The following is a 14,253-nucleotide window of genomic DNA, read 5'->3' on the forward strand; positions in this document are numbered from 1 at the left end:
AGCCAATGTTTGCGCCCTACTACCTCTGCCTAAAAAAAAATTGAAGCATATACTCAAGTTTGATGGAGAGTTCTATGAAAGTGACACCACTGTCGACTCTTCCGTTAAGCTTCGAAATAGCCGTGTAAAAATTCATAGTTGCCTACTTCCAACTACTACCTTCCGTTCACTTGTACGAGCGGATACGAGTGGAGCAAGAACTAATTGCTGCTAGCCTAGTTTAGGATAAATTAAGTCTTGTGTCAGTTAAAAATCTGGTCCCCTAAGACTGGAACGTTAGCTGGAAGAAGGTTCTTGCTATGACAGCCTTGCCTGCGATACCGACGGGCGTTAAGTTATACATGACGATAAGAACCAGAAGTTGATCGATTCTAAATGAACCACTCCCGACGAGAACCCTATAAACCTTGTGAGTTTCACTACCATATTGTTGTGCTAAAAAATTAACCATCCCTTACCAATCGCCTCTTTTCGTAATGTTGCGCTTTAATAAAACCAAAATTCTCAACTCTATTGGAAAGCGCCAGAAGTGCGTCTAAAATTGATCGAGGAGTCGCTTACTTACACGAGACAAGTTACTAGGATTAAAAGTGAGTCCACTGTTCAAAAAAGCCAACCTAATTCGAAAGTCGTTTACAGCTATAATCTCTACGCTCGGAAGCATTGCGCTTCATAAAAAGGAAATTAATTTCTTTTTGCAAATTTACTCATTTCCACTCCGATAAGCAACTACAACTATAAAAAAATCCTTCCGGATTAAATTTTGTGATTGTATTGAGCTAATCTTTAACTTATTATTATTGTGTTCAGCAGACGTAACTGACTAAACACTTTTAAGTATTTTTTGCAAACATTTTATTTTATGTAATAAAAAGTTCTTCCTGCAAACGAGTTACCCATATATACCACTTTTTTTTTAAATATTTTGAATATATTTGTAATGCCAGATTTCCACTAGGTAGTGAAATGACAAAAAAATGTGTGCCATTTAAAAAATACCATGTGGAAATAAACTTAATGCTTTTTTATTATTAACGCGTCGGTAGTTCGTCACTAAAAATACCGGTGCCATATGTTATTTAATTGCTTGTCATCTAAGCGATGAGTGGAAATGCGGCATAATATTTATGCTCATAGTACATACATATGTGCATGTATGTATGTATGTATGTAATGTAACAGCGAAAATTATGAATCTACATTACATAATTTGTAAAAAAAAAAAAAATTATTAAAATAATAATCTACAGTAATTATACAATTTTATAAATGCAAAAATTATAAAATTTAAAATCTTACACAAAATAGTGTATTTCATTATATTTAGTTTTTTGTTTCGGCAATTATAGTGTATACAAACTAATTAAATATATGTAAGTCCTTACTAGTTAATCTAATTAATCAACTTCTAAACAACGTTTTTTCTTCCTTTTTCCCTTTTATATTTACGTAGCATAAATGTATGTATGTATACATATGTAATTTTAGACCATTTAAGTATGTTTGTAAAAGGATTTTTTTAAACAAAGGAAATACACAAAAAAAAATGAAATTTATAAAAGCATAAAGGTCTCAATATAGTAAAAGAAGTGACTACTTTTCATGCTGTTAATATTTTAATTTTAGATGGTTAGATATGTACAATATGTACATATGTGAAGTGTGGGCATTGGACAGTGGTGTCTGGTGGTGGTCTGTTGAATTTTCTTACGAATACCAGTTTCCACAAGCTGTGTACCTCAAGCCAATCATATTTCATTTCATACTTATTTAACTACGTGCGTTAGGGATCCAATTTCACATCGCTAATAAAAATGTATGTATGTACGTTAATTTTTTCGATAGGTGGCAACTCTATTAAAATTATTCGCGAAAGTATGTAGTCTCAGTTATACAAACCTACACATATAAACATACATATGTATGTAGCTTTCCGCAGTTATTTCCTTCCGCCCTCACTACTCTCACTACCCAGTCGAGTGTCATTTTTATTTAAAAATCAAAACTCAACATAACTGAGTCTTTACACTATGGTTTTACCGATCATTTTATACCCAGTGCCATTTTCTCAAGTCGGTCTTTACCTTTTTCTGGTCTTAAAACACATTTTTTTTAGGACCAAATTTGTGCTTATAAGGCAGACCAATCCCAAACCTACTTCAGAGAACGGCCCTTAGCCTTCACACTTTACATAGTCACGAAAAATTCAAAATAGTTCCGAAAATGTTGAAATAGTCCCGAAAACTCCGAAATAGTCGAGAATCCTTAAAATCCCCCTTAAAATCCTGAAGTAGTTCCGAAAATCCCGACATAGCCCCGAAAATCTCGATAGGCTCTCCAACGATAGTCCCAAAAATCCTGAAATTGTCTTGAAAATGCATAAATAGTCTCGAGAATACCGAAAATCCCGAAATCGTATTGGATATTTATCCTTATGCTATTTCGAAAATCCTTAATTAGTCGCGATAATGTAGAAGAAGTCCCAAAAACCCGAAAACCCCGAATTTATTTTTTCCCACTGAGCTACGGTTGCCAGACGTACTGATTTTATGAGTACAGTACTTATACTGATTTTATTCATTTCCTCAATCAGTACGCTAATGTCCAAATTTTTTGAAATTTTTTCATACTGAATTTCCAATTCTGAGCATACAAATTTGTAATAGGAGCCTTCCCACCGAACTTGGTACTCGGCAGCGCGATGTTCGGTAATTTTTCCCCAAGTATTTTGTTTGTGTAATATTATTTATATGGCTTCTAATTAAAATGTTTGAAAGACAACTCTCAAAAAAAAATAGTTTCAATATGAAATGTTAACAATTCTTTAATCTCATTACTGCTATTCAAAAATGTCATAAATATTAAATAATTTATTGGCTCCTGTGTACAATGATATTATAGGGCATTTTTTTATACTATTTACACTAGCAAATTCCTGGCGTGTTATTTGCTACATACATATTAAATTTATTTTAGCCTTTTAATTGAATAAAATTTTTCAAACAGGAGGCAACCGGCCTCAAAAATATTTTTGGTCGTAAAATTTGCTAAACCTCTTCAGTTTGGTAGCCATATTGCTAAATTTCGATTTATTTTATCAATTAAATTAGATTAAGATTTTCAAAAAGGTGGCAACCTTAAACAAATATAATTTCGGTTGTAAGCCTTCTTAAACCGCTTTCTTTAGACAGCCATATTGCAATATTTACTTTATCTTATCAATTTATTTAAACTGCAATTTTCAAACAGGTGGCAACTCGCTGATTTTTTTCCTCTCTATATTTTAAATTAGACATCTAGCAGTAAATCGGTGAAAACTTAATTCAATTCCATGCATTAGTTTTCGGGTCATGTGCGTACAAACATACAAACAGACAAACATAAATACATACTTTCTAAAAATTGTTGACTTGGCTTCTGTTGCTCTAATAAAGACAATTTAAGCATTTAGTAAATGCAAGTTTGCCCAGCACTCTTCTAGACTAATATTTAAATATGTATGTAATTGATGAGATCTCACATCGACGATTAATTGAACATTAATATTACCAAGAAGGCAGAAGCCCATGTCTACACTTTAATCATAATTCGCTTTTAAGCGAGTTTGTAAAATTTGCCATCTCTTTTATTTGCTATTTTCTTCAGTGAGGAGAAAACAGCACAACCGAAGTAGCTGAGTCCTGATCTGCTGAAAGTGTGCCTTTGAAGTTTTTTTTTCGCCCTTTACTAAATATTCATCCTTCAATCTGTATCAGGCTCTAACATGATTGCCTGAGAATGGTGTAAAGCAGTGTCCCGTAAGTACTTAAACCAGTATCACGATATAGACCTTGGAAGCATTAGTAAGTAAGGGCGAATTATTGCCTTGCTTGTCCCCTAAGATTCTCAGAATTTGGTTGAAGAACGCCGTATTTAGGAATTAGGTTCAAATTCTGAAATAGGGCGTTCTTCAATCAAATTCTGAGGTAGAGCGTTCTTAAAAATTTTTTTTGAGATAGAGCGTTTTCGAACTGGTAGCCCAGATAGGTCGATCTTCCACTCAGGTGAAGATATATTACGTGTAATTTGTTTCCATAAATCTCAGCATGCATAGCTTCAGCCAGTTTCACAAAAGCGATGTAAGTGAAAAAATTTTATTTTATTTTAATTTATTATGAAGACTGATGGAAGGGAAAAAATAATTGTTCACGTAAATTGCTGGTGAACCGGCAGCCAGCTAGACTCAGCCATAATACGAGATTTTAAATTTTTTTTTATTTAACTGTCTTCAACATATTTTCAACTAAAACCTTCTAAAACCATTTTTCTCTGTCAACCTTTTTGTGCCACATATTTGAACTACATAACTGATTCCCTTTAATTTAAGTGGAATTTGATTATTTTCTTGCCTGATAAGTCAAACCATAAAAACGCATAATTTTTAAGCAATATTTACTTAATAAAATTTTTTACTAATGGTTTTTATTCTTTGAATTTATTATACATAAATATGTATTTATGTACTATGTATGTATGTCTATAAAATCATTGAATACTCAATCTCACAAAAAAATACTTACAAATCATTCATTCGCTAAAAAATACTAGATTTGCTAAAACATACTTCCTAAACATTTTTGCATAAGTTAACAATGTAAAAATAACAACTACAACAAATCAGATACGCATACAACATTCTAACACAAATTTCACTAATTTGAACGTTACAGAATTCCTCGGCAGCACACTGTTTTAAAATCTGTCCGTGATCTCAGGTTTTTTGGTATCCTTTTTTTTATCGAAGCATGGAAAGTAGTACCAGCGTTGATGACGCGCGAACTCCTCGCCATCTTTCAATGTCTGTGGCAATTTTCTGTAGAAGACGAAAGAAATTGTGACTAATGCGCATTTAAAACAAATTGAAACTTTATATGATGCTTACTGATTCATGGTCTCCGGCAATGCGAGACATAGAAGAGCGCCCATGAACACAATGACAGACATGCAAATCGATGGCAGCGGTTTGTAGAAGTACCCTAAATATATCACATAAGAGTTGAGTGCAGCCGCGGCAAAACCTGCAACATGAACATTGGCCATGCCTCGACCGCGAACAGTGGTCGGTATGAATTCCGAAATATATTGCGCTTCTGCCTCATAGCTCGCCACAACGCCTAACCGACTCAGACCAACCATAATAGCAAAAAGTGTAGCATTTTGCTCGGTATCAAGAAAAGCAATCATAAAAGCATTAGTGGCAATAATAATCCCACTAACAGAGAGTGTACTAAAGGCCATGCCCTTGCGTCCGATGCGATTTTGTAGCAGAATGATAGTTAGACAGCCCACAATGTAGACAATGGAAGTAGCAGAGAAGAGAATGAAAGGTGAGGTGCCCATGCCTTCCATATTCCGGCTGATAACATCCAGAGCCAGCGAGATGAACATGCTGCATGTAGAAGAGTGAGAGAGAAACAGAGAGAGAGAGAGAAAATAGAAGAAATGTGAGTTAAAGAAGAACACTTTTTCCATTAGTCTATATTAACTTACCATTTTATAATCATGATTATGGTAACTTTGCGCAAACGCGGCGTACGGAACATACCCCAGAAGGTGTCCGTTCTCTTTCTCAACTTGCGTTCCTCATTTATTTTGTTTTCATGATATGTTTTGAACTCATCGAAAACCTCCTCACTCACTTCTCGTCCATTGAGCTTAGCAACACGCTTGAGACATTTAATTGCGCGATCGTAACGTTGTGTTGCAATCAACCATTGAGCGCTTTCACAAATTAATAAGGGATATGTAATCACAATCACTGCTGGCACCGAAGCAATATAAAGATAGTAACGCCACGAACCAGACCAAAGTGCAAACCAAGGTGCGAATACCAAGCCAAGGCAGTAGAATGTGCCGGTGATCATGTGCAAGCCGAGTGTGCGCTTCTGTGGGCTTAAGTATTCGAAAACTGCACAAAATTTGTGTGTTAGTATTTGTATGTAGATAAAATATTACTATTAGCTAATAATTGATTTTAGCGATAGCACATACCCATTATATACATGAGGTAGAAGAATGTGTCCGTAGATAGGCCAGAGAGGAAACGGAAGAGCGCAAACAATGGCAAATTGTTGGCGAAAGTTGTCAGAAAGTCACCTGAAGCGCCGGTAAGTGTGGTGAGTATGAGCGCCGGTAGTCGTCCGATTTTATCAGCCAACATGCCAAAGAACACAGTGCCGATGCAGGAGCCCACAAAGAATAGCGACTGTCCCACAGCAGATTTTATGGCATCCTCACATACCCAGTCGAGCTGTAATTGAGAATCAAATACAAGTTTAATGTATGGAATGAAAAACCCTTGACTTTTTAGATGCATGCAAAATAATATAAATCTAGTGGTTTTGTTTTTCCAACTGGCAAATATTAATTAGCCAATTGCATAATTTTATTTGGAAAATGAAAGACACATTAAAAAAAATTAGAACTTTTATGCAAAAAGGACACCATGGCCTACGTAAAATTCAATCATAGACGAATTTCACATGAGCTAAGTTAAATGAAAGTAAATTAAGCCGAAAAACTCAAACCAGACAGAAGGAAAAATTACATGAAAAATGGCACAACGCCGAAACCGGTTTGTCTCTAAACCAAATTTGACAAGGGATGACGGAAAATTGTTCCAAAACAAACCAGCCTTTCCATATATCTTTTGGACGGGCGAGGGAAAAATTAAAAAAAAAAAAATTAAATATACATACATCAAAATTATCAATGAAAATAAATATTTTAAACATTTTTTTTTTGAACAATATTGTACATACAAATTTTTTGATAAAAAAAAATTATTTTTGAAAATATGCCATCTCAAAAAAAACTTGCAAAAAATCACAATGGTAGCTCTCGCTTTTGCGCAATATTTAAGTATAGTATTACGGGGTGCACTCACAATAATTTCAGTTATGATTTTTTGTACACCGAAGTTGAGTAAAATAAGTACATCACAAATTTGAATTTTTTTTTTAATTTTTTTATATAATTTTATGGAGTATGCAGCCCATTAAATTTTAGTATAGTAAAGTGCAAATTCAAAGCTACTGAAAAATTGCGATGATTTTTAATATTTTTTATGCTGACAGCTTTTTGTACTTTTTTCTTATGGAAGAAAATGCGCAAAACCATTTTCAAAGAAAATAAAAAAAGCCTGCACTTTTTCATACAAAAATTTAATGGGCTACAAAACTGCATACTCATAAAAATTCTAAAAAAAAAAATTAAAAAATGTGTAAATTTGTATGTACTCATTTCACTCAACTTCGATGTAAAAAAATTCATAACTCAAATTATTGTAGAGTGCACCCCGTAATACTCCACTTAAATATTGCGCAATGAGAGCTACCATTGAAAATTTTTTCAATTTTTTTTGAGATGGTATATTTTCAAAAACTAATTTTTTTTATAAAAAAATTTGTATGTTAAAAATTTTTCAAGAAAAAATTTCAAAAATTTTCTTTTCATAGGGAATTTTGACGGGTGTATGTGTAATTTTTTTAAATTTGTTTATGTATTACGAAACGGAAAATATTATAAGGGCATACTCACAGTGTCAAACACAAAAATAGGGTCGCAGCATTTCGATAAGTTTTTACTACTTTTCTTTTGTTAGTTTGATGTCTATTAGATAATATTGAGGTTGCTAAAAAAATTTATTAATTTTTGGATTTTTTTTGACAGTGTCACGCATTTCATTCCATATAAAAAAAATCTTCGAACAAACTTATATACTTTGAAAAAATATAGAAAATTATGACGAGCAGAAACAAAACTACTCAAAAACGGGAATATGTGATAGATTTCAGACCTTGTGTGGTAGATGTGGTATGTGGGTGCTCAAAAAAGTCGTAGATCTAACACAATGTGGTACTGCTTGGAATCTACGGTTGCCAGTCACCGAAAAGGGTTGAAGTTTTTAGGACTATACGAGTGAGGCATAACCGCCTGTCGTGAAAGAGCGAAGTACACAATATGTTTGCAACTCCTTCCAAGGACTTTGTACATGTACCATTCAGGATAGCTCATTACTCGTCTCGCATTTTTCCGCAGTCATATCTGTAGGTTTATTTTTAAGTTATTTACATATTTGGGCGCACAGTGTGTCGTGTAGAACTAGATATATAACTTGCAAACATAAGCGAAAGAAATACTCTCCCGGCGAAGCTGAGAACATAACATTAGTGCCCAAATTCAATGTCCTTCCAAAGGCTTTGAAATAGCAGGATATACCAGTCAGGATAACTCATTATTCGTCTCGCACAAGGGCATACGATCCCCTAGAGCATTGAGTAAAAAGTGTCGTTAATTTGGTAGAAATTTTGATCACATTTTGTCGTATTTCATTCAAAGTGGCTGCCAAATTGTGGACAATTGACGCTTACGACAAAATTTTTCTAAAGAAAATCATTCATAAACTCAAAACTAATTAACAATAAACATTTAAAATTAAATAATTTAAGAGTTTCGTTAACTAAATAGGAACATTTCCAGAGACATTGGACAAATCTATCTTCGCGTTTTTGAGAAATTGCATACCAAACTTCAATCGCGATTCCACCACAACCTGCCGAAATTAACATACGACAATCTTTTACCCAGGCGACGATATCTAGTTAACTTAAAAACCAAAAACGTTGCATACATTTGTGAGTTATCTGACACCTGAGTTATCTGATTGCGCGCGCAACGATTACATGTGTATAGCTAAAAGTGATAATGATATTTTTTAAATTATTATCTAATTAAAAAAAAAATGCTTTTTTCTTGTAGCACATGATAAATGCTAGGCTTTGTTATTCTCTACTAATCTAGTCAAATAAAAAACATTTACTGGAAAATTTCACGAATTTCTATACTCACATCTGAGGTAACACTCTGATATCCCATTTCATATTCATAGATCCACTTTCGGCATTGACCCACTTCAGCAACAATTGGCCTGCCATCTATTACATCATCGAGCAGAGTGCAGTGAGGACTATTTGTTTGAGCGTAGACAGCGCGAATTTCAGCAAAACTGGCATTAGCTAATTTTTCATGGTAGCACCTGAAAAATTTTTATATCGTAAGATAGTTTTAGAGGTTAGGTTAGTTTGTATGCTTCTTTTTATTATTTAGACATCTGTATTAAAAGTTAAAACAAAAAAGGAAAAGCAATTGTCCAAATATTGGGCAGTGTTGTTTTTATGTGTGTTTCGTTGTTCGTAGGAAAAGTAATGACACTTCCATATACACATATGGGGCAGATCTGCTCATGCTTTGTATTTAGTTACTAAAAAATTTTAACAAGAGAGGGTTTTCAAAGCCAGAGCTGCTTGTTTTTGAAGAGTAAGAATGCACTTCGCCTCCTAAATCTCCGCAAAACTCAATCAAAACGAAAAAAAAATTAAATAAATGTTTTAACTGACTGTCAGATAAACACCTCTGTTTATTGTTTGGGTCTGCGATGTATGTACGTTTTTTTTTTGTTTTGAAAAATTATAAAAATTAAATTACCATGCTCTAAAGTCTATTATTGGTCAATAAAAAGTTCATTAAAAGAATTGGGTAATGTTCATACATAATTCAATTATTGAGTAATCAAAGTCAATTTTCATAAGCCTATGTTCGAAAATATGTAGTTATGCACATTAGGGTGGTCCTTAAAAACGTTCAAAATATTAATCTTTCTCTCCCTATGATTTTTCTAAACGGGCAAAAGAATACAAGTATTTTTTTATTAAAAAAAATATATTTAGAACTGCCTCAAAGCCCATGAAATTTTCGATGTATTTTATTTAAGAAAAACACTTTTTATTATAAATGGTAAATAAAAAAGTATGGGTGTTCTCTTTTTCCATTTAGAAAAATTGTAGGGGGTGAGAGCTTAACAGTTTATATTTTATTTATAGAAAAAAAAATATTAAAAATTCGTTTGTTAATTATTCTGTCTTTTTGAAGAAAATTTTAATTTATGTATATACTTAAAATATATTTCATTTAAATTTTCGAAACATATACATATATTTTTTAAATTCATTTTCAAACAATAAAAGTCTAACTTTAATAAACAAAAGTTTTAATTGATAAAAAGATATACAATTTAATGAAGATCAATTGAACATATACGAATTGAAGACTGATAAAAAAATTTCGAAACAAAAAGTTCTAATTCAAAAAAAGGGCTACAGTTAAATTAAAGAAATTAACACCTTCAAATTGCAGTAATAATAATTTATTTTTCTGAAATAAATTTTTAAAGTAAATTCCTAAAGTTATCCCTCTTTTGTTGGAAAATAAATTTGACTTCGAATCATTATTTTTTTTTTTCATTTTAAACTTTACGTTTCTAATTTTTTTAAAATAAATTTTTTAAATAAATATCCAAAGTAAAACTTTCATTACTTGAAGATAAAACCTATTTAAATGTTTTTTCACTTGAATATGTTTGTTTCAAAAATGTATTTTGTTTTTTAAATTCTAAAATAATTTTTTTTTGCAAATTATAATTATTAAAGTTATCCTTAATTGTTTAAAAATAAATTTCAATTGAAAGGCGTTAAATACTTTTTAATTAAATTTAAAATGTTTTTTGATTTAAGACTTTTTCTGTCGATTTTTTTTTTCGCTAAAATAAATTACCAAAGTTAAACTTGCATTGTTGGAAGATAAACTGCTACTGTAAATATTTGACATTTAATATTTGAAAGCTAAATATGTTTTACTTTTTTATTTTGAATATATTTAAATTTTATGATAAATTTTTTAATTTTGTTTAAAAGAGTTTTTGTATTTATAATACTTTTTTTACGTAAATTAATAATAATGAGAATAAATTTCACTTTCAAGATGTTAAATTCTCATTATTTTTTTTATTTAGAACTTTTTGTTTCGATATTTTTTGTTTCTTAAATTAATTTCCTGAGCAAATTATCAAAGGTAAACTTCATCCCTTTTCTCATTTTAATTAGCCTTTTAATATTTTCCTATTGTAGTGCTCTTTGCTAGACCGAATTTCGAATCTTTTTTGATATATATTTTTTCGCGTTTGACTTTATTTAACATTTTTAAGTTAAAAAAATAGCAAAATTTCTTTTTGTATTTTTTATTTTAACCCTGCCTTTATCTACTTAGTTATTTCACTAATTTTTGCAAAGCCATTTTTCTAGCCACATGTCTCCGTTTTTTGTTTTCAAAACCCTTCCACCAAATCTTCTTTATCTCATTCATCACACTGCTTTCAACTCACCAATGATCCGGTGTAAAACTGATTATTGTTTGTGCAAAATAGTGCATCGATGAGAGGATATTTGTAAAACCAAATAATAACATTATAAGGAATTGAAAGCGGCCGAAGTTGCCACACTTCTCCAAAACGGCATCAAAATCCATCGGTGGCGTGCCCATTTTGCTATGTGGATTTGTTTTTATTTCACTGCCACAGCACTGCTATAGAATTTTGAAAATAATAGATATCTAATTATTCTTGCACTACCTTCGTATTTGCACCACTGAACAAATACTTCGCACTGCACGCAGCTGGTTAGTTCGTAAACATTTCCGGAATATTATTCAAACCCATAACGGGCCACACCAGCTTTTATACAGCCAAGGCGCTTAGATCGACTGCGAGTTAGCCAGCTGCATGACTTTTGAGGACGCTAAGTTTTATGATCGCTAGCGTGTGTACATATGGATTTAATTGTATAAATTCACATGGCTACACTCACTGTTGCTAGACGAGAGAAAAAGTGGCGTAAACAATGCTCAAATACTCCTTAGTTACATATATTTGTTTTTATTTGCTTTGCAGATCATTTAATTACTCAAAAATTTGTTTATCTAACAAAGGCTGAGATGCACTTGTTTTACTTGTACTTCGTTTATGGCTCTATTCATTGACGTTTTGTCTCCCACTGTACCCGTTCTTGATGTTGATGTTGATGCTGATGCTGATGCTGATTATCAGCTGATCGTTATCTAGCAAGACACGCTGTCGTTGGCCAAAGTCGTTCATACTAAAAATGAGCAGAAGCACCCACATTGGCATCATTATCACAAACCAAAGGGAAAACCGCGTTAGCATGTATGTGTGTATGTTTACACAAGTATTTGGCTACCACTCGAAGTTGTCAAAACACGCCACGATGCTAAACAAATTAAAAATAACCGGCAAAAAAATTAAAAATAAATGTTTCCCTTCGTTTTCCAGTTTTATTCAGTTCAGGCTTGACTATTATCGGCAATACATACATAAGTATGAACATTAGAGTGGTCCAAGTTTTGTATGGGGTGAAAAAAATGTCATCGTAGTTAAATTTTTCCTTTTGGTATTTGTAGTATATATCTATAGTATACCAACTTTTATTTTTTTTACAGTAACCAATGCAAGGTGCTCAATGATCTTGAAATGCGCTACTGACTTCTTTTAAAATTGAGAAAAATATTCATGATTTTTGTAAAAGGCTACTGTTGCCATGACAACTGAAACTTGTGGTACTTTTTCGGCTAGTTTAAATTTGAAATGAATTTAGGTTGCTTAACCAATTGTTTGGTTAACATGTGTACTATAACTTCCAGAGTAAAACATAAACATTTCATGAGCATCATCTAAAATTATGCTTGGTGCGCCAACACCTCTTTTGGCAAGAGGAAATATTTTGGAAGGTGCACCGAACCCTATCTCGGATTTTTTTGACCACCCTAATGTACATATGCATGTGAAAAAGTATAGTTGGAAATTTAAAAAAAAATATACCCCTAGTTTTCTATTTTGAAATAAAAAAATTAGGTAGTGCTCAGAAGCGCTCAAAGTTTTCCATGTATTTTATATGGGGAAAACACCACTTTTTGTAGGGTATATTTTTTTTTTGGTATAGAACCTTCCTAGGGGGTGGCGGCATTAAAATTCCGACTTTACTGTTTTGGGCCACTCTAATGTACATACATATATATATATGTAAATCTACAGATAGATACATAAAAATTTAGCTTCCATATTTGCGAGCATTGCTCTTTCTTAAGTGAAAGTATAGATATATATATATTTTTATATGTATGTATGTATGTATGCTTATTTGGTAAACTGCGTGTGACCGAAAATGTCTGGCACAAACAATATGTCGGCGCGGATAAACAACAGTGGAAATATTCCTAAGCTTCATAAATGTACCGCGTGATATATGTAGGTCTTCTTCTTGTTTAGCGCTGTAACCGTCTAAGCGATTCTTGCCGAGGTCAACAACGGATGCTAGTATTTTCTCTTCTGTGTTAACTGATACCAATTAGCAATGCCAAGTGTATCCAAATCCTTCTCCACTTGTCATTTCTATCGCAGAGGAGGCCTTCCTCTTCCTCTGTTACCAGTATCGCTAGCCGCGTCCATTCGGACGGCATGACCAAGGTAGCGGAGGCGCTGTATTTTAATTCGCTGCAATATGTCAATTTCGTTGTAAAGCATAAAGACCCGTAAATCTTTCCGCAAAATCTTTCTCTCGAATACTTCAAGGGCCGCCTTATTGGGTGTTTTCCATGCTTCTGCCCCATATACCAGCACGAACATGATGAAAGACTAAAATAGTTTGGTTTTCGAACGTCGTGAGAGGACTTAACATTTCAATTACCTACTCAGTAAAAAAACGAAGCACTTGCTGGCAAGATTGATTATTCGTTTTTCGAAATTATAACTATCAACAGAGATGAGGGTGCCGAGTCCCGAATGCGCTTATTGATTTTGTGATGACAGAAGATACTTTGTCTTGTCCTCGTTTACCACCACACCCATTCGCTTGGTTTCCTTATCCAACTTGGAAAAGGCAGAACAGACTTTGCAGTCGCCCTATTTGAAACCTCGTTTGGTAGCAAACGGCTCGGAGAGGTCTTTCCCAATTCTGACGGAGCTGGTGGTGTTGTTGAACGTCATTTTATACAGCCGTATCAGTTTTGCGGTCAGGACAAATTAAGACGTCTCGACATATAAGCAACTCCTTTTAGTGCAGTCAAAAGCGGCTTTGAAGTCGACAAATAGGTAGTGAGTGTCGATCCTTTTCTCGCGGATCTTTTCCACGATTTGGCGTATTGTGATTACCTGGTTGATGGTGGATTTGCCAGGTGTGAAACCACATTGCTAAGGCCCCATCAGTTCGTTGGCGGTTGGTTTCAGTCTTTCACACAATACATTCGATAAGACCTTGTAACCTATGCTTAGAAGGCTCACCCCGCGGTAGTTAGCGCGAATGGCGGGGT

General features: G+C 33.2%; 1 protein-coding gene across 1 annotated transcript; it reads right to left on the reverse strand.

The window, feature by feature from the left end:
* Positions 1 to 4,560: 4,560 nt before the first annotated feature.
* On the reverse strand, positions 4,561 to 12,081 carry LOC118744042 (organic cation transporter protein-like). Its single transcript, XM_036476804.1, has 6 exons — positions 11,258 to 12,081; positions 8,890 to 9,076; positions 6,031 to 6,289; positions 5,530 to 5,947; positions 4,922 to 5,428; positions 4,561 to 4,852 (listed from the first exon to the last, which is right to left on the reverse strand). Exons 1-6 carry the CDS (start codon positions 11,413 to 11,415, stop codon positions 4,732 to 4,734), a joined length of 1,650 nt encoding a protein of 549 aa, XP_036332697.1. The 5' UTR covers positions 11,416 to 12,081; the 3' UTR covers positions 4,561 to 4,731.
* Positions 12,082 to 14,253: the final 2,172 nt, after the last annotated feature.

The sequence above is a fragment of the Rhagoletis pomonella genome, unplaced genomic scaffold, assembly GCF_013731165.1.
Source record: "Rhagoletis pomonella isolate Grant_MI unplaced genomic scaffold, Rhpom_1.0 Rhpom_scaffold_00001, whole genome shotgun sequence".
In the NCBI taxonomy this organism is placed as follows: Eukaryota; Metazoa; Arthropoda; class Insecta; order Diptera; family Tephritidae; genus Rhagoletis; species Rhagoletis pomonella.

Excerpts from the sequence above, each read along its gene's own strand:
- LOC118744042 (XM_036476804.1), bottom strand. The coding sequence starts at position 11,415 with ATGGGCACGCCACCGATGGATTTTGATGCCGTTTTGGAGAAGTGTGGC. Across the intron at positions 9,077-11,257 it reads AGTTTTACACCGGATCATTG|GTGCTACCATGAAAAATTAG; the intron begins GTGAGTTGAAAG and ends AAAATTTTTCAG. Across the intron at positions 4,853-4,921 it reads TTGCCGGAGACCATGAATCA|AAAATTGCCACAGACATTGA; the intron begins GTAAGCATCATA and ends CGTCTTCTACAG.